General features: G+C 44.2%; 1 protein-coding gene across 1 annotated transcript; it reads right to left on the reverse strand.

Moving 5' to 3' along the window:
* Window positions 1–11,004: 11,004 nt before the first annotated feature.
* LOC136434733 (MFS-type efflux pump MSMEG_3705-like) lies at window positions 11,005–17,768 on the reverse strand. The gene is made up of 10 exons (XM_066427766.1): window positions 17,576–17,768; window positions 17,007–17,083; window positions 16,375–16,575; window positions 15,862–15,961; window positions 14,628–14,803; window positions 13,779–13,863; window positions 13,413–13,542; window positions 12,717–12,894; window positions 12,088–12,177; window positions 11,005–11,713 (listed from the first exon to the last, which is right to left on the reverse strand). The coding sequence occupies exons 1-10, from the start codon at window positions 17,727–17,729 to the stop codon at window positions 11,468–11,470; spliced, it is 1,437 nt and encodes a 478-aa protein (XP_066283863.1). The 5' UTR covers window positions 17,730–17,768; the 3' UTR covers window positions 11,005–11,467.
* Between the last annotated feature and the right edge of the window lie 625 nt (window positions 17,769–18,393).

The following is an 18,393-nucleotide window of genomic DNA, read 5'->3' on the forward strand; positions in this document are numbered from 1 at the left end:
TATATGTATGAATATGATGTTAAAAATACCAGTGTCCTGGTGCATTCCAGTTTTACAATATTGTACAGTATTTGTTTGATTACTTCGGCCGAAAAAAAACTAAAAAGAGAATCCCTACATACCGACCCTGCCGTCGATACAGAAACTGGAAACACAACCAACATTTCTTTTTCTTAGGCCTGGATAAAATATAATTATAAAAGAATACACTAGCCTACCCCCATCAGCATTTTATAAGAGTCATGTCAGAGTTACAAGTACCGTTCTAATACGTAAACAACAACGACACGGTATGGAAACAAACGATGAGCTATGCATACATTAAGCGAGACCAAACAATTTTCTGATGATTTTTAATGAAAATCAACCTGGTTAACTGAATCTTGGTTTTGTTTAAAATACATTATGTATATTCAGGTTTCTTCATTTTGTATGACAATGTAACGTTGAACACAATTTAGCAGTTTCTGGACTTTTAAAGACCATCTGAAATAAAACGCGTACAGACATGCATCCGAGAATATTCACAGACCTATCAATTCACAAAAACGTTATCTATAGAGCTGCTAGTGTTACCAACAGAAACATATACCCTGACCTTTACGATTGACATATGACCGTCATCATTGTGTTTAAGATAATATTCCTGAAATTCACAGAGGTAAAATTTGTTCCCGTCGCAAACAAAGCATCCAAGTTTGCAGACGTGCGGTTCGGTGCTACTTAAAAGTAAATTGTTGCTATATTCTTTAACTTTAAAGGTTCTGGCATCGTCGTTTAATTTTCTGACATACATTGCGTTCGTAGATTCAGCAATAGCAGCAAGATGAGCTTCTAGGTACGGGAAGTCACTGTCGTGTCCAAAGGACATCCGTGCTATATACTGAATAATAGGGAGAATGTTTATGATATTCCAGTTGTACCCCCTGCATATAATTGTTTACCCTGTTTCATTTTCATCGTCCTACAGGATGTTATTTTTGGGCGAAATAACTACGTTTTGGTAAAGATAACAAACAATTTAAGGCAAATACCCCTAGCCTTTTCAATTTCTCTCTTTTAGCTTTGACATTCTTTACTTACTTTTGTTCGCATTTCTTTTAGCCACAATATACATATACATAAATATATATATTGGGCTCCTGTGCCCTGTTATAGAAGCTATAACCTGAAATGCGACATGGGAGTATCTTGGACTTTTTTTACATTCTATAGGCATCGTCAGCAATTGCTTGTGGGCATAAATCACTTTGAAATTATCAATTTCTGACATTTTCCGCAATTTCAGCCTCTACGTCACTGTATTGAATCCAACTGGCATAAAATTAGGTATGTGGGTAGCTTTTACGTTGGAGATGGGGGAGGGGCTATGCTCTCCAAGCAGAGGTTAGTGGGGAATATTGTGACCTTTTTCTCAACATATGCTCCGTTATCCGTCCGCAGAAAATGGTCAAAATTTCCCCACCACCAACGTCTGCTTAGAGAGCACCTCTCTAGTTCTTATAATAGTGTTCCTCATCTTTCTTTTTTAACCGTTCCTCCAGCTCCTTGTCGACACGAATCGGATGTTTCAAGTAGACCATGCTGTCTCTTGTGGGTACCTGGGATGGAGATGCCAGAGAGAGAGAGAGATATATAATGGTTTATTCATAAAATAACAAACTTTGCAGCAGCAAAGGGGTTAAAACATAAGTAGTTTAAAACATTCATTATTCAAACTTTACAAACATTCGGTATTCAAACAAATGTTCACTATTCAAAACGTCAACATTCAAAAGTCAAAACCTACTCCGAACATATTTTAAACATATAGATAGCAATTACTCGTCGTTTAGCAGACGTACACAGAACGGGGGTGTGCTGTTTTTCACTTGCTCAGTCCGACACTTGAACTGTGATAGTCTCTGCCTGTTTCTTAGTGTTCTGTTGTACTTGTGAGCATCATTCTGTTGACGGCAGCCATGCGCGATAATATTGTCATTGTTGATTCTTGCAAACCTTGGGGCCCTGTCACACTTGTGCGTACACCCAAGAGCGCGTGAGTTACGCATTAACATTCCTTTGGTTTAAGTAAGGTTTCGGAGTAAAAATGGTTTCTACTTTGACCTACCGTTGTGCAGTCTAGTTATCGAACCTAATCCCTTATTCGGATGCAAACTTAACCTAAACCAAAAACATGTTAATACGCGGACTTGTATTAATCTCCAGGCAGATCTATAGGTTGCATAAAGACCGTATCAAACTGGCAGAGGAAGTACGTTTCGCAACCCATTATATTTTATAAGCTCCTTCTTCCAGTTGGATACGGTCTTTGCAATCTATTGGGTCTGGTTGGAGACTAGACTTGTATAGTTTAAGACGCGGATCTCATAGGCAATATGCCTCTTATCCGAACACTATGTTATGTTATGTTATGTTATGTTATTTGTTTGTTTGTTTGTTTGTTTATTTTATTTTACCAGGGGAGTCATATCGCCAGCTGGCGTTTTTCAATGAGCCCTGGGGGGGAAAACCCCAAACAAAGTTGTTTACATAAAATAACAAGTAACAATACATAATGTGAAGTAAAATTGATATGAAACCAAAGTAACTTAGATAACATATCAAACAAAACATAATATTATCAAATATATAAATTAACATCATATACTAGTGACAAAATATAATGGAATAAAATGAAATGAAATCAGGTTGAATTTGCATATCAATGTTGAGATAATGTGAAATCATATTAATAAATGAGTGAACCAAAAATATATTTACATAAGAGATAACCGAAATTTAAACACTAGTTGAGTTCTCTTGTATATATAGTTTTGAAAGCACCGATAGATGTTGCATCTCTTACTTGTAGTGGCAGTGAGTTCCATAGGACCGCGCCAGAGAAAGAGAACGATCTCTTCTTGTACTGTAGGCGTGCTTTTGGTAGTTGAAGCCCCCCCTGTGTGCTGAAACGGGTGTTGTGTGTATGGGTATGGGCAGAAGTTGTGAAAAGTTGGGACATGTGTGTTGGTGATAGGTCATTTAGTGCTTTGTACATTAAGACGGCCTTAGCTCTTTTGTGGAGCCTCTCTACAGTGGTACAGCCTAGTAAATTCAGAACGGTTGCGCTGGGAGTGTGGCGGTCGCACCCTAACACTACCCTGCCTGCTCTGTTCTGCAACTTCTGGAGTTTATCTAAACACCCCTTACCTCCCTGGTTATGTTATGTTATGTTATGTTATGTTATGTTATGTTATGTTATGTTATGTTATATTATGTTATATTATGTTATGTTATGTTATGTTATGTTATGTTGTATATACGCACAAGTGTGACAGAGGCTTTAGACACAGTTCACAGTACCTGTGGCGGCCTGGCGTCTTGGCCGGGGCGGGGCGGTAGGGGCGGGGGCTGGTCGGTCGGGTGGGGCGGCAGGGGCTGGGGCTGGTCGGCCGGGTGGGGCGCCCTGGCAAGCCGCCGGGACTCTGTAGTCGGCAGCCCCTCCATGGAGTAGATGTTGATGAGGTCGTCGATGGACTCCGCCCTGCGCTGCTTCCTGTGGAAGTAGTACCGGTCGTCTCGCGTCCGGTGGATCTTGAAGTGCCGGATCCCGCCGTTAAACCTGTGGTTTTAAAGACGAAATCATCAGAATCGATTTGTTATATTTCGCCCATTTTATAGGAATGGTTCATTATGCATTGGAGTTCCTGTGAAAGCCCATTGTTGCATAGAGGGACACAAGCTCCATTTCGGACAGAAATCCGCGGCCTTTGCAATATATAGTTCACTTTTGGGCAGAATATTTTGTACAGGGGTGATTTTGGAACAATCAAATCAATCTTTTATGGGGAGGGGGATGGACGTTAGACCTGGGATTTAAAAATACGAAATACTGTCAGTTCGCGGTGGCTTTATTTTCGGGTTTTCGCGGTGACCTCTTCGCAGTGAACTCAAAACCGAAAATTGTTTCTGTTTTTTGCCCTTGTCCAATTGCAAGCGCTAGGTGACAAACGAAAGATACTCACGTGACACTGACAGCTAGTCTGTGGTCGTCTAGTGGCCGAACGAGGAACCAGCCGTCAGCAGCGATGTACGGGGCCATCACTTCGTGAATCTGATTTTATGAAACAAACAAACAATGACGAAGTTTGATCTTTACTTCAACACAAAGCAGATATTGCTCACCTCAAATTTTCAGTCGTACTACACCGACCTTCTTCAGGAGTGATTTAATTACTCTGAGCACGTGACTTTAGGGACACGTGACTCGAGTAATGAATCGTAATTGCCAGGTAAGCGATATCGGCCCCAATACGTGTATTTGTTTGTCTAACAGATATCATTACGCTTGTTAGGTTAGTAACACGAGCCGTCTCCGTGTCAAAAGTAACTTCCTGCTTTGGAGTATTGTATAACCTACGTAAAAGCTATCTCTGTTAACGAATTTAAATGTGCATTGTAACCATTTTTATTGTAAATATTGTATATTGTCCAGTTACCAGGGCTAGCCCTTAACTATAGCATCCGGCTAGTTAGGTAACCCTGGTTGTATGTCTTTTAAACAGCTTAATCAAGATCAAATCAAATCAATGTAGACTAGAAAGGGAACACCCATTCGATTTTTTTTAATCAAAAAAAATATCTTCAGGCGACAAATTGGAGCCCAATGGCGCCTGCTAACGCCAATTGGCGAGGGTCTTTTGGAAACTGTCACAAACAGGCGCCGCCGAGTTAGATACCCGCTAAATGTCGACTAGAAAAGGAACGCGCATCGTACTCACGTATTTCTTACGGTCGGGAAGGTACGGGTGCCAGCCGGGGAGGGAACACGACGACAGGAGATCCTCTGATCCTTCCCACTCCACATCCTCGCTGATAATAATGATAATAATAATAAACTTTAGTGTACATTCATGCCCCATCGGGCTAAGTACAGGCATACAGATACAAAAGTCGTGGTAAAGTACATATAATGACACTGAGGGGATTTCTTATACTAATCTGAAACAATGATTCTAAAACTACTCTAATGCATAGGTTCGGCTTCTTCTCGTCTCTTTTTGATGATAAAAATGTAGGTTGAGATGGATTTATTTGATACATTATGGTCAAAATTAATTTTTTAATACAAGACATATATTAAAAGTGTGGAAACGTTTCTATAATATAATCTAAAAGAAGATTTCTATCGTTGCTCTATAGACAACAATATGTGCTAATGTGGTCTTCATCTTGTACCTTATAACGCTGATGTTGTCCAGCCCGGGCTGCAGTTCTTCAAAAGAACCGATGGAGTCACGGCCGGGAGAGACAGGAGCTCCTCTGTCCTCTGGGGACGAGATGGCGATGCCGGGTGGGAGGGAGAGCCCGAGGGACGAGAGACCTGACGTCACTGCTGGGGGCACGTCCTGTCCCTGGGCATGCGCAGCAGGCGGAGGAGGGGGGCAGTCCTTGTGTCGGAGGACTAACTGTCTGCCCTGGAGAAAAAACAATGTTGATAGTGCAAAGCAAACAATTAGATGATAAATCAAATAGGAGGACAAGGATGATGGGTAAGACACACTTTAATTATGACTGAAAGGTGGTGGATGTTTTGATAAGTGAAATGAGGTCCAATGGTCCAACATCCAATATGACATAAAATAATGTCTCAACCTCTCATCCTAAAGAATACCTCGACAATAACAGCAAAGTGTCGTATTGGTAAAGGTAGGTAGTCTCATAGCTTTTTTTAGGCCATACTGGCAGTGGATTGTTATCCACTATGTTTAGGGCACGATATTGGAAGATGGAACCTAACCCTCTCCTTCCACGGCCTTTACCTCCCCAACCGAAGTCAGGTACCCTGTTTTAGACTCGGGTGGGATGAGGAAAGTCTGTAGAGGACGTAAACGTACCTTGACCAGTCGTGATGATGACTTCCACTTGACCACTCTGTCTTCCTCTACGCAGTCAGGCTCCTGAATGACCAGGTCGTCAGTGCGCAGCCCGGTCTGCGCCAGGGACGCCTGTAGACTGGTTTCTAGGGAGTCGTTACCGAAGACCTGGACTCTCTGGACGGGGAGGGCGTCTCCTTCTGCCGTCACCACGACGTAGTGCAGGGTGAACTGGTCTGGGGGAGACAGCGGTTCAGTAAAGCTCAGTCCAAACACAGGACAAAAATCAAAACCATAGCACGTCCAGGTCAAAAGATACAAAAAATGGAAGTTCTGCTGTAGTACCAAGGTCACATATTAGGGGGCCTAAAATCGACCTTGACCTTTGTCTCCCCAACACCCAACCACATACTAAATACCATCTTAATCCATCAAGAGGTTCTTGAATTATGCTGACTACGGTAGTCCGGAAACACAGACACACACACGCGTAGACAGACAAACACAGACATACACACAGACAGACACAGCAAAAACTGTGCCTCAATTTTTCTTTGATAACAAGGTGACACACCAGGGGGCCAAACTTACAAGACCATAATCAGGGTGAGGGTTATATACGGCGTTCGTCTTAGGGCTGATAGGATCATGACATCCTGTCAATAGTGCCAAAAGTTCTTATTGACAGGTACATCCTGTAGCCAATAGTGCCAGATATTCTTATTGACAGGTACACCCTGTCAATAGTACCAGAACAATTCTTATTATCCTATCAATAGTACAAAAACAATTCTTATTGACAGGACCATGAAAAGTAATCTTATTGAGTCAGGAACATTATGTCAGTAGCCTTGGCCAAATTAAGAAAGAAATGACGGTGCCCGTAATTTGCCTCGTATCAAGTCGTCAAGACTGGCGACAACATTTTGGACATTTCAATGACGACAGGAATGACCTTGGCAAGAAGGTGTTATGTCACCAATGTTTGATCGTCCTTTAAAAAAAGGTCAAATCCGTCACGAAGTGAACCGACAAGTGTACGCAAGGTAAACATTCCAACTAAGGCCTTCTGTTTATAATCGAGGCTCCATTGCCTCTATTATAACACATTTTACTTCCTCAAGCCCAGAGGCGAACAAACACCTACTGCTGACAGAACTCAGTAAACAAGCTGCTAGGGGGCCCAACACCTACTCTCCAAGCAGAGGGGTGGTTCCGGCTGGTTTCTGACGTGTTTGTAGGCGTTTTAGTCGGGATTTGTAATTTGTAATTTTTTTTTTTTGTCTTACCAAACCACACAAAAAAATATGACAAAGTAGTAAGCCCGACCAAATCGCCTAAAACTCGTCAAAAGCAGCCGGAAGGTTAACCACTCCTCTGCCTGGAGAGTAGCCCAAACTTACACCGCTTCTTCCGTACATTGCAAGCTACCTAGTACCAAAAAATTAAGACCAGAGCAGGTCCAGGACAAAAGATACAAAAACCGGAAGTTCTGCAGCTGAAGTGGTACCAAGGTCACATACCAGGGGGACCCGACATTGACGTCCGTCTTCCCAACACCTACCCGCATACCAAGTGTCAACGTAATCCATCCAGAGGTTCTTGAACTATGCTGACTACAAAATCCGGAAACACATACAGACACACACACAGGCATACAGGCCAATACATATACCTCCATTTTCATGTCGGTAGATAGAAGCTATTCAAGCTGACGTCATGTGGACCGCCTTGCCCAATGACAATGACTGGGAAATACTATAAAAGGGGAAATATTCCCCCCCCCCCCCCCCACACACACACACAAAGCCACCAGGCCACCATAATTTGTTTTATATGTTCGCGGTTTTCTCTTCTGACCGCGGAATAAATCACTGCGAACTTTAAACTCTATTGTCAAATCAGGCAGTCACTCAGAGAGACTGAATTGCGCAGATTCACAGTCCGTCTTTTCTGAAACCGCATCATTGTTGAAATATATCAATATAAAATTATGAACATGACAACGTGACATCATATACTAACGTTAGTAGTCTCTCTGAGTTTTTGAGGCATTGTTCTTGAAATGAAAGAGTTTCTATATCTGTTTGTTCTACTTAAAGGAGGTTTCATTTTACAGTAACGTAACGTCAGGTACCTTGCTTCGCTTCAGTCACAATCGTAAACACGTTTGATATCTCCATTTCCGTCACAGACACACAAACACACAGAAACACCCACCCGAAATATAACCTTCTTGGCGAAGGGGAAGGGTAGGCTTTGATGCATGCTCAAAGTCACGTACCTTCCATCGCTTCAGCTACAATCCCCACCACGCCTGGCCATGGTCTCTCTATTTCCGTCACAAACACACACACAGACAGACAGACAGACACAAACACACAGAGACACCCACCCAAAACATAACCTTCTTGGAGAAGGGTGGGAAATGATGCATGCTAAAGTTCAACGCCACGTACCTTCCATCGCTTCATTCACAATCGCCAACACGTCTTGTCTCTCCATTTCCGTTAAGGCGTCCACCATGACCTGTATCGTAGCTCCTGGTTTCCTACTCCATTCCTGAAGCAGCAACATGGCCGGGAGTTCTTTCAAGGCTTCGGCCTGAACCCGGAAGTTCGATATGTCCTCCATACTGCCGTAGCCAAGTCTGTCCGCGAGGCATTTCCAATTTTGTGCCACAGTATCGTCTGCCAATCTCATTGCGATTTTATGATAGGCGCCGTAACTTAACACACTGAAGTTGTCGCTGAAGTTGTACGACTGTCTCCTGTGGGGTGCCTCCCCCCTATCTGTGCGCCGGTGGGCAGGACTAGAGTCTGTTTCGTGCCCCGCCATTAAGTCTGTGGACTCAAGTCTGCGTCTTCTGACCCCCGGCAGGTCGTGTCAATACAAAGACGGAACAGGTAATGTTTCGAAAAACGGACTCACACAAACCGACGCCAGGTCACGGTTGCTGAGTTGTCTTCTTTTTGTCCCTAATAAAAGTTGAACACAAGGAAACAGAGGGGATTTTTGAAGTCATAGAAGTTAAGGGAATCCGCTGTAGGCGGGAAGTACGTAACATGCTGTATATACTTACTGGTATCTCTCACATTCTCGTTTTAACGTTACACTCATACTACGCCGACCTATAGATCCGCGGCCATGAGACCAACCATTTAGAAGGACACGGGGGTCAAAACTAAAAACCCTAACTTAGTGGACGGGACACCGTCATGACAAGTCTTAAAGACCGACGACCGCCGAAAAAAGAAGAAAAAAAGGTAGTTGCACCATCTGTTGATCAAAAGTAAAAAAACACAAAACACTAAAGATCCCCCCTCTCCCCTTCCCCTACTTGGTCTGTTCCCTGTTCCCCCTGTACCTTTCTTCTGTACAAAGGTCACGTACGGTATGTTTACTTATGGGCTAACTAACTATCGGTATCAATAGCAGGGTATACAAAGTAGCAAAGGCATAGCCGCACAGGTTATACGGACGGACTACCTGTATTACTTAATCTCTGTACGTCGCTTCTGATTGCTTAGCCATAGTGACCTCCCCTCTGCCCACTGCTGAACCAGTGCACGCCTGAGTTTCTGTGGCCGTTAGAATGTTCACCTGTGTTCACGGGGTAGTAGTGCGTGGTGTACGTGTCAGATCGGGTTTCAAACAGGGGTAGGACGAGTACATTAGCCTAACGAAATGTGAAGTACTATCCGCTTCTGAGCTACATTATCTATGGCTAGCGAACAAGAATCGTTATTGGCCAAAGGTATTTGTAACGTGATTCCTACCGTTCGTTTTGTCGTTTCAAGTTGGAGCTTTCCCCGCCCACTAGATCGTTGCGCTTGGGCAATCTAAGTGTAGAAGGAATGGTCACAATCTTACTTTAAGTAACCGACAACACAAGAGTACAGGTCGTTGACCTGATACTGCTGGCTGAGATTTGGCTGGCCTGCGCTCGTTTGCTTGAAACCGTTTGCAATCGTCACATTGGTGAGCCAGAGTAGCCAACTGATAGGCACTTCAGACGCTAAAGATATTTTCGATAAGCCAGACTTCAATCAAAACTTGACCCCTTAATGCCCCCCTCCCACACAATGTTTTCAAAACATTGTCACTGACACACTGGCTTTCCCTTGACATATCGTTTTTATTACAGGAAACCGTAGTGATTTCAGTTGTTTGTGAAAGGCGCTTTAAGTACATATCAGTGTTTGCTCAATTTTACTTGGAAGTTGGGTTGTCACCATCGATGTACTCGTTGACAACATCTGAGAGTCAGATGCGTTCCTACATGTTTTACACCCGCCATATGTACATGAAGATATATTAGTACGGCAGGGCTATCCCTGTAAAACTACTTCAGTCACTCTATGCGGTAATTTTTTTATAGACTCCACCAAGCCTTCCTACGAGGGCAAGGGATCGAAAAATTCGTCTCAAAAATGACTAATTGGTCAATGTCGAGTCAGCCAACAGTAAGGTTAGCATTTCCCCCTCGAAGCGCCTGCAAATGAAACCCTCCCAAATTTCCTTGGCAAATATTCTAGCTATAGTCGGCGTAGCTAACCTGGAAGAGAGTGATGTCTTGACCAGGACCTACGGAAGGGTGCGTCAGGGTAGTACGTCATAGAGTACTTATCAATCATTTCACCAAGACTAAGTGTAAGAGGCGTTCCTACATGTTTTATACACGCCATATATTCCGACGTAAAGATATGTTCGCACGGTGACGATATCCCTGGGAACCTGCTTTAGTCATGTACTAGTGTGCCCATGAATGTTTTGATCAGGCCCTACAGAAGCACCTTACCTGTGCACGGTCCGGTCAGGCTTGTACGGCGCAGTTCCCGCCACGCCGACCGCGGAGTTCCCGGAACTGGACAAAAGCCCGCGAACCTTTTATGGACATGCTTACAGGTGGTACAGGTGGCAGTCACCCAGACGTGTGTGTTACAGGTGAAGGCATAGCCTCCGTTGCAGACTCCTTCCGTGTTCTGATTGTTTCCGTTTGCCCTTAAACATTGCCATTTTCGTTTGTAGTAGAGCTTGCCTGCTTCGAAGGCTATTGTAAGTTATTCCACGTGTCAGATCCAGCATACTTTTCTGGGTCCATTTTTCTGTTAACCTGTTATGAAGTATTACAAACAAAGATTGATTTTGTATTTATAAAAAAATGGTATTTCAGAACATAACATCTGCTTTATTATAGTTGAGAATCTCTTCAACGCTTAAGCTAATTGATCTTTCCTCTCCTAGTACCCTACGTGAAAGAAAAGCAACAGAAGAAACGAATGCGCGGATACTTCCCAAAGTAGTGTACATACATACAAACCATATTGATAATGTCATGTTTGTGTATATAATTCTCTCTGCTCTTCTGTGGTGCTCCACGGTCCCAGTATCATTTAAGGCTTCAGTTTAAAATTTTGTGATCAGTGGTAACAGCCTCCACCAGGCCCTCTGACGGGCGTATGGATCGTAGAATTCGGCAGAAAAAGGAATGATTAGCCACTAGAGTAAGTCCACAGTGAAGATCGCATGCATCTCGCCCGCGGAGCCTGCAAATGAAACCGTGACAAATATTCTCCCTATAGCCGGCGCAGTTAGTCTGGTAGAGACTAGGTAACAGTTCTGTCCGTTGAGGTAAGAATACTCATTTTAATATCTTTGACATTTTGAGTCTTGTAAGAAACTTTTTGTAAAGTCTCTTGTCTGTCTGCCATTCTAACAAACACTCCAGCGATGAGAAATAAAGAGGAGGAAAACACGTAACAGAGAGGTAGAACCGTGAGGAGAGCATCCCTGACGCCGTGTCCCGATGCGGGGTTTGCTGTGTCGGAAGTCTCCGTTACCAGGGCACCAATCTGTGGGGGAGAAAGACAACAGTCTTGAGAGGTTTTTATTTCAAAATAACTTCAAATCTTTCAAAACATCGAGAGATTGTCAATTTCGTCAATCCCTCTTGATTTTTGTTGCAGATCATCTTAATGTATTTTCAAAGTATCTTGAAATCTTTCTAAATAATCTTGAGATCTCTTCAAAGAAGATTGTGATCTTTGAAATTTTTGAAAAGTATCTTTATATTTTTCAAAGCATCCTAAGATTGTCAATAACATTTTCAAGATCGAATTTAGAAAAAAAAGATCTCTGTAAAATTCTTTTTTAATGTTCAACGAACTGGACAGCAAGAAGTTAAATGTTAGAGAGCATTAGCGATTTTCAAAATTGCCTGACCTACCAGTGTTGGTCCCAGGACCCCGCCCAGTATGGTTGCTATGGCAATGTTAACAGCCGACGCCCTAGCTCGCATGTCGGCTGGAAATAAGTCCTACCATGCAGGAAGAGAGACATTTCATTAAGTGCCATTTGTAAAGCTCGCGGAAGAGAATATAAATGTTAAGCGTCATCTCGTAGCCTCCGTACCAGCCTCCGTAGTGACCGCTGGCTCAACAAATATCGCTGTCCGTGGTTAGCAAGCGATTTTTGTTTAACCAGCGGTCACTACGGAGGCTGGTACTGAGGCTAGTCATCTCCGGCATGTGGCCTCACACTTAATTTTCTGTTTGCATTATCACTATATGTACATTACTTCTTTTATATTATCTGTAACGCCGGGCCCCACTGTAAATCAATGTCAATAACTGAGTTGGGCTACCCTCGGTAAAGATGACAGTATGACAATGGCTGTGGTAAAAGGCGGTGGAAGGAGAAGGCTGGGCTCCGCCTTCCAAGACCGTACCCTAGGCACAGTGATGGATAACAACCCACTGCCCCTACAGCCTTAAATGGCTATCCGACTACATTTTACTTTCTATTCAGGACACTTGTTTGACAAATTGAAGAAAAAAATTGAAAAAAAGGCAAGACCTGCACCAGTGCTGCAGCAGGTGATATCCACATGGAGGTGAAGAGGTAGGTGAAAGTCAGGCACAGAAAGGACGTCCTGGTCTCCTCGGCTGTCAGAGTGCACAGGAGGAAGGGCAGACATGTCAGCAGACTGCCGGCCACGAAATACGCCTTGTACCAGCTGCGCTGTCTGGATAGCCTGAAGGAACATACAAGAGAACAGTACACTTTGTCATTCAGTAAGGCCAAGATACTCTGCTAACCAGTTAGCCACGACATAGCCTTACGTCACTTGTCAATAACCACTCTGTACTGGCAGATTTGGCCAAGATCTGAGTGTGAACTTTGCACTTTCCGTATCCAATTCTCCAGCTATCTCTGAATTGCAATACAGGCTTACAGTACGGAGCACTCAACTAAAGCCTCGTTTTGGTGCATCACCCTGAGCTGACCCCGGGAAATTCAAAATGGTCACCGTAACTGGAAACACCTCCCACACGTCACAGCCTTCACGGCTTGGTATTTAGATAAGATCACACAGTTCAGATGCACTACTATGCCGATCTTTAGTACAATTACTGAACGATAGCTGATCTGTATACTGGTAAATCCGTAAACAAGCAGCCACAAACAAACGCTACCGAAATTATAATCTTCTTGGTGAAGGTAAGGGTAACAACAGATAAATGTCAAGTTGTATACTTGAAGTAGTCTAACCTGTCGGCAAAAGCGCCCCCCAGTATCGACCCTGCGCATCCTCCCACCAGCAGCGTCCCTCCGACCACCGACCCGAACTGGCCCGGCGTCAGGCCGTGCTCTGCCCAGTAGAACGTCGGCAGCCAGGCACCTACGGAAATAGTTTTCCTATATCAAAGTTGAACTGTAAATTGCCAGCACAAAAAAATTGGACTGACCCAAATGTTCTACTAGCCAACTCCAGTGCTTTATGTCAAGGAATGAGCAAATGGCCTACCTATAGCAATAGTCACAAATTCACTCTAAATCGACATGTATGTGTGTGGCCTATAGCTACCTGTGGCATGACACATATGTACTCTAAACACACATGTATGTGTGGCCTACTTGTAGCGTATCCTGCCAGATTCTGGACAGATGCAGCCAGACACAGCGTTGTGTAGGGCGCTGATGTGAACAGTCGCCTCGGGTTCTGTGGGCAAAAGGGAAAAGACGTCTGTCACGGACAGCTGATTATTCACAGAGCAAATGCCTGACAGTCATATCTGCTGGCCCTATTTTCATGCTCAGCAGATGAAGTTTTTCACATGTCTGACGGGTCTTTTTTCTAATATGATTCCAGTTACATGTCTGCCAAGTGCAACTACCGGTTCACATAGTACGCTTGCCTATGTCTCAGGCAACTAACTAAAGGAAGTGTTGTCGAATGATCGAGTGGCTAAGCTAGCGGACGCGAGATCTAGAGATCACGGGTCCGATTCCTGGTATTCCTGTTTCATTCGGAAAGGCACCTTACACAATTTTCCTCACTCCACCCAGGTGTAAAAATGGGTACCTGAATTTGGCTGGGGAGGTAAAAGGCGGCTGAAGGAGAAGTCTGGACTCCGCCTTCCAATACCGTGCCCTAGACACAGTGGATAACCCACTGCCTCTACGACCTTCGACTACATATATTTTCCATTCTGGACACTTAAGCTTGTTTGACACATTGGATTAACAATAGTTCATAATGTTTCTTTTTTTTATTTCTTTTTTTTATAACTTTTTTGTAATGTTCTAGAATGTAGCATTTTGTTTGTCAAGTTTTACATTTTGTATCCTCTAGACTAAGTGTGGTTATCTGTACATTTAGCCCATTTGGGCAGGAGTATGCAATAAAGACTATCATTATTATCATTATTAATTACTGACAGAGTTTGAGCAGTTGTATTCTACATAATTGTAAGATTGACGTACATGGATGATGGGAGTCCTATCCGCAGGGTAAGCAGCTTTTACGGGATGTCTCTGGCTTGGGATCCACAGGAGCACGGCTGGAACACAGGTGAAGCCGGCAAACGCGAGGAGGCGGAGGATCGCCCGCCAACAGAGATCCCGGGTCAGACTGCCCAGCGCATAGCTTATTGCAGACCCTGTGAGGGGAATGGCATCAAAGTTACAGGTTTGCGTAGCAAAACCTTTGTTGTACCCGTTGGCATGTGGGGTGGTCGCCATCTTGAATTGTGACGTCGCAGGGTCGCCATACCATTTTATTGGGAGGGGTGTTTTTGGGGGTTCACTAGCGTTCTCTCTATTTCTAAAAAATTGGCACCGACTACCACACATTCAGCTCAAATAAAAAAGAAAAATTCAATACCTATTCATATTTATAAAAAGATCCCGTAATCGCTAACTAACATAGCAAACCTGACGTATATAGCACAAATACTTAACTCTAGTTAATATCATATTCATATAAAGTGCAGCGAGCACGTTAGCCTGAGTACCATCCTCCGTAGTAGCCGCTGGCTTAATGCTTTTCGCTTGCTAACTACGAGAAAAGCTTTGAGCCAGCGGTTACTACGGAGGATGGTACTCAGGCTATCAGTAGGTACCCATCTGAGAAATAAAGATGTTGTAGTGCATTTTAAGGTGCTCAGGGCACCTCCTCGATCACGGGACCCCCATTTTGCGTCCCTTCCGAAAGAATGAAAGACGAATAACCAGAGTGCCCTTCTAGTGAGTCTCCTAGATACCAACTTGGATCCAGGAGCTCAACTGTGGGGCTGCTACCAATTGCACCACAAGGACAAGCTTTAATGGTTAAAGACTTTAAGCAATGATGGCAAGTCACCATTACACAAACCGCTTTCAATGCTGACGCTCAGGTCTGCAGACTACGGGCTCTTGTTACCATCTAAAATGGCGGACTTGTAGTGATGAGTCGTTAAGCCCCCCTCTCACTGGACCCGCGGCATACTGGCGGCGTCGCTGTGTCCTAAATTGTATTTGTGTTACCCTTGACTTTATGATGGGGATATCATTCAAAGCGTAAAAGTATGCCCAAAAAGACCAAAAAAAACACAAAGCTTAAAAAGATTCGTTTTTTGTCGATGTAATTCGTTGAGTGCTCTGTCAATTCGATCGGCCGCAGCGACGCCGCCAGCGTGCCACGGGTCCAGTGAGAGAGGGGCTTTACCGTCAAACCTACCCAGGTAAATACCGAGATGGTAAACACCAAATGCTGTCGCACGGGATTCAGGGGGAAACAGCTCCGACATTAGTGCGTACGCCACAGGGTTGCAGGAGGCCTGAAATCCAGGGAGCAGACACAGTTATGTTTGTAGCATCTTTTGTAGCAATGTTTCAGAAAAGCGGTGTAGCAAATTTATCATAATATCACATTTTGGGGTATACATCTGTCTGAAATTTGCTCCAAAGTCTAGCAAATTGAATGTAAAGTCACAAGACTATTTCAAGCGTTATTCTCAAATGTTCTCGTGTCTTATTCTTGAAAAGAATGAATTTTCAATTGGCTTAGCCTATGGCACTATAACCGGAGGGGGGACACAAAATTCTATTTTCCCGAAAAATAGAGGTATCGTATTGTTGTTTGTTTGTCTGTGTGTTTGTGGTTAGCATAACTTCTGGATGGATTGTAATCATGGTATTTGGCATGTGGTTAGGTGTTGGAAAGACGAAGGTCAAGGACGATTTTTATTACCTCGCTGATTCCCTGCCCCATTCTTGCCAGCAGCAGTGCGGAGAAGTCCGTGACGCCGGCCGACACGAGGACCATGGCGGACCACACGGCGACCCCGCCCGTCAGGAGGCCCCGCCGAGACCCCCGGTCCGCCCACCACGCCAGCGGCACGCCGGCCAGGGTAAAGGTCAGGACGAACGCAGGCCCTGTCAACAGGCCTTGCTATAAAACACATCACCGTTTATTGTTAACGACAATCGCTATTGTACATTATACCGAAACCCTTAAATCAATCGTTCGCAGGCATCAGTGTCTGATGCATGGCAGCTATAGACATGCGTAGGGCTCGCCAGGCTGGTCTATTCTCGTCGTAGACCCTCCAGTCGTTTCTGGTGACCCCCAGCCCTAAATGCTGATGTTGAAAGCCTCTCCCACTGAATAATATACGTTTTAATATCACTGTAATTATAATTCTGCTTTATTATAATGCAGGTCAGGACAAACGCAGGACTTGCTGCGTACAGAACAAAATAAATCGCCGTTGGAGTCACCTCTGTAAATAGATTTTGAATGACTCCCCCCCCCCCCCAGAATAAAAATGCATCGTGAAAATTCAGAGATGACTTTCGGTGTTCTGTGAACATTGAACCCACCTGCAGGTTAGTGAACGTGATGCAGCCACAGTCGGACAGTCCTCTGGAGTCAGCTGAACTGTTAACGCACCTTAGACCTGAAACAGAACAGGTAGCCTCGCCTTAACAAGCTGCTAGAGGAGACAAACACACACACACACACACACACACACACACACACACACACACACACACACACACACACACACACACACAGACGCACGTACGCACACACACACACACACACATAAAGACGCAGACAGACGCTCGCACACACACACACACACAGACAAACAAACAGACGCAACCTCACAGACACACACACGGAAAGATGCACAGACAGACAGGCACACACACGTGGCACAACAGCACACACACACAGACAGACAGACACACACAAACAGACAGACACACACACACACACGACACACACAGTCATACCACACACGGCACACACACACACTACACACACACACACACACACACACACACACACACACACACACACACACACACACACACATACTTCTTGGCGAAGGTAATGATTAACGAAACCATTAACCATGTAAGGTCCAAAGGCCTCACTTTACCTGCCGGGATGAGGACAGGTAGAACGTGTTTGTCGGCCTGGTTCAGAATGTAGATGACCGACAGGAGAAGCAAACAGAATGTCGGGGAGTCAGTGATGCCTCTGCACTTGATGAACACTCGTGTGATCCTGCCCTGACGAACGCAAACTTCCATTCTGGGACCGAGCTAACACTATCATGACCCATAACACACCACTCCACCAATCAGATCCGGGCGCCTAGACCGAGCCATACGGAAGCGACACCGGGCGATATACTACAGTAGAACAGTACACTTTGACAGCATAGTGAGTCGCTGAGCTCGAGGTAAGTCATTTTTTCTTCGTAAAAACTTTGTACAATTCGTAAACCAACCTGGTCAATGAATGGATATGTTAAAATAGACATTCTGGGGAACAGTTTGATGTGTTATTTGTTCAGTTTTGTGGAGAATTACCGTTAAGAAATTGCAAAAATATTGACCGATGGCGGAGTGGGAGGGGGGCGCACCGCCACCATACACTACAGTTCACTTATGATGCAATCATATGCAAGAACGTTTTCTTGGTGAAATGTTCTCACATAATAAGCCCATAGATTCGGGTGCCCAGTGTGCAGTGTCGAAGGTAAATGCCCCTTAAACGTAAACAAAGCCCGTATTGACATTGTTATGCAAATCGAGACAATGTCGAGACGAGACTAGTACTGTTTACAAGCCAGGCGCCTCAACCTTTGACACTGCGCATGCGTACTCTAATCTGCGAATGGGCTAATATGATTACATCCATTGGTGTAAGTGAACCATACTGTAAAAGGAGAAATGTTTGCAGGGTTTAATT

This window comes from Branchiostoma lanceolatum, chromosome 5 (assembly GCF_035083965.1).
Source record: "Branchiostoma lanceolatum isolate klBraLanc5 chromosome 5, klBraLanc5.hap2, whole genome shotgun sequence".
In the NCBI taxonomy this organism is placed as follows: domain Eukaryota; kingdom Metazoa; phylum Chordata; class Leptocardii; order Amphioxiformes; family Branchiostomatidae; genus Branchiostoma; species Branchiostoma lanceolatum.

Bases quoted from the DNA above. Each gene is read 5' to 3' on its own strand.
- LOC136434733 (XM_066427766.1), bottom strand. From the start codon at position 17,729: ATGGAAGTTTGCGTTCGTCAGGGCAGGATCACACGAGTGTTCATCAAG. The intron at 13,864-14,627 runs GTACGTCAATCT...TTTTGCCCACAG, and splicing joins ATAGGACTCCCATCATCCAT to AACCCGAGGCGACTGTTCAC. The intron at 11,714-12,087 runs GTAGGTCAGGCA...TCTCCCCCACAG, and splicing joins GGGTCCTGGGACCAACACTG to ATTGGTGCCCTGGTAACGGA.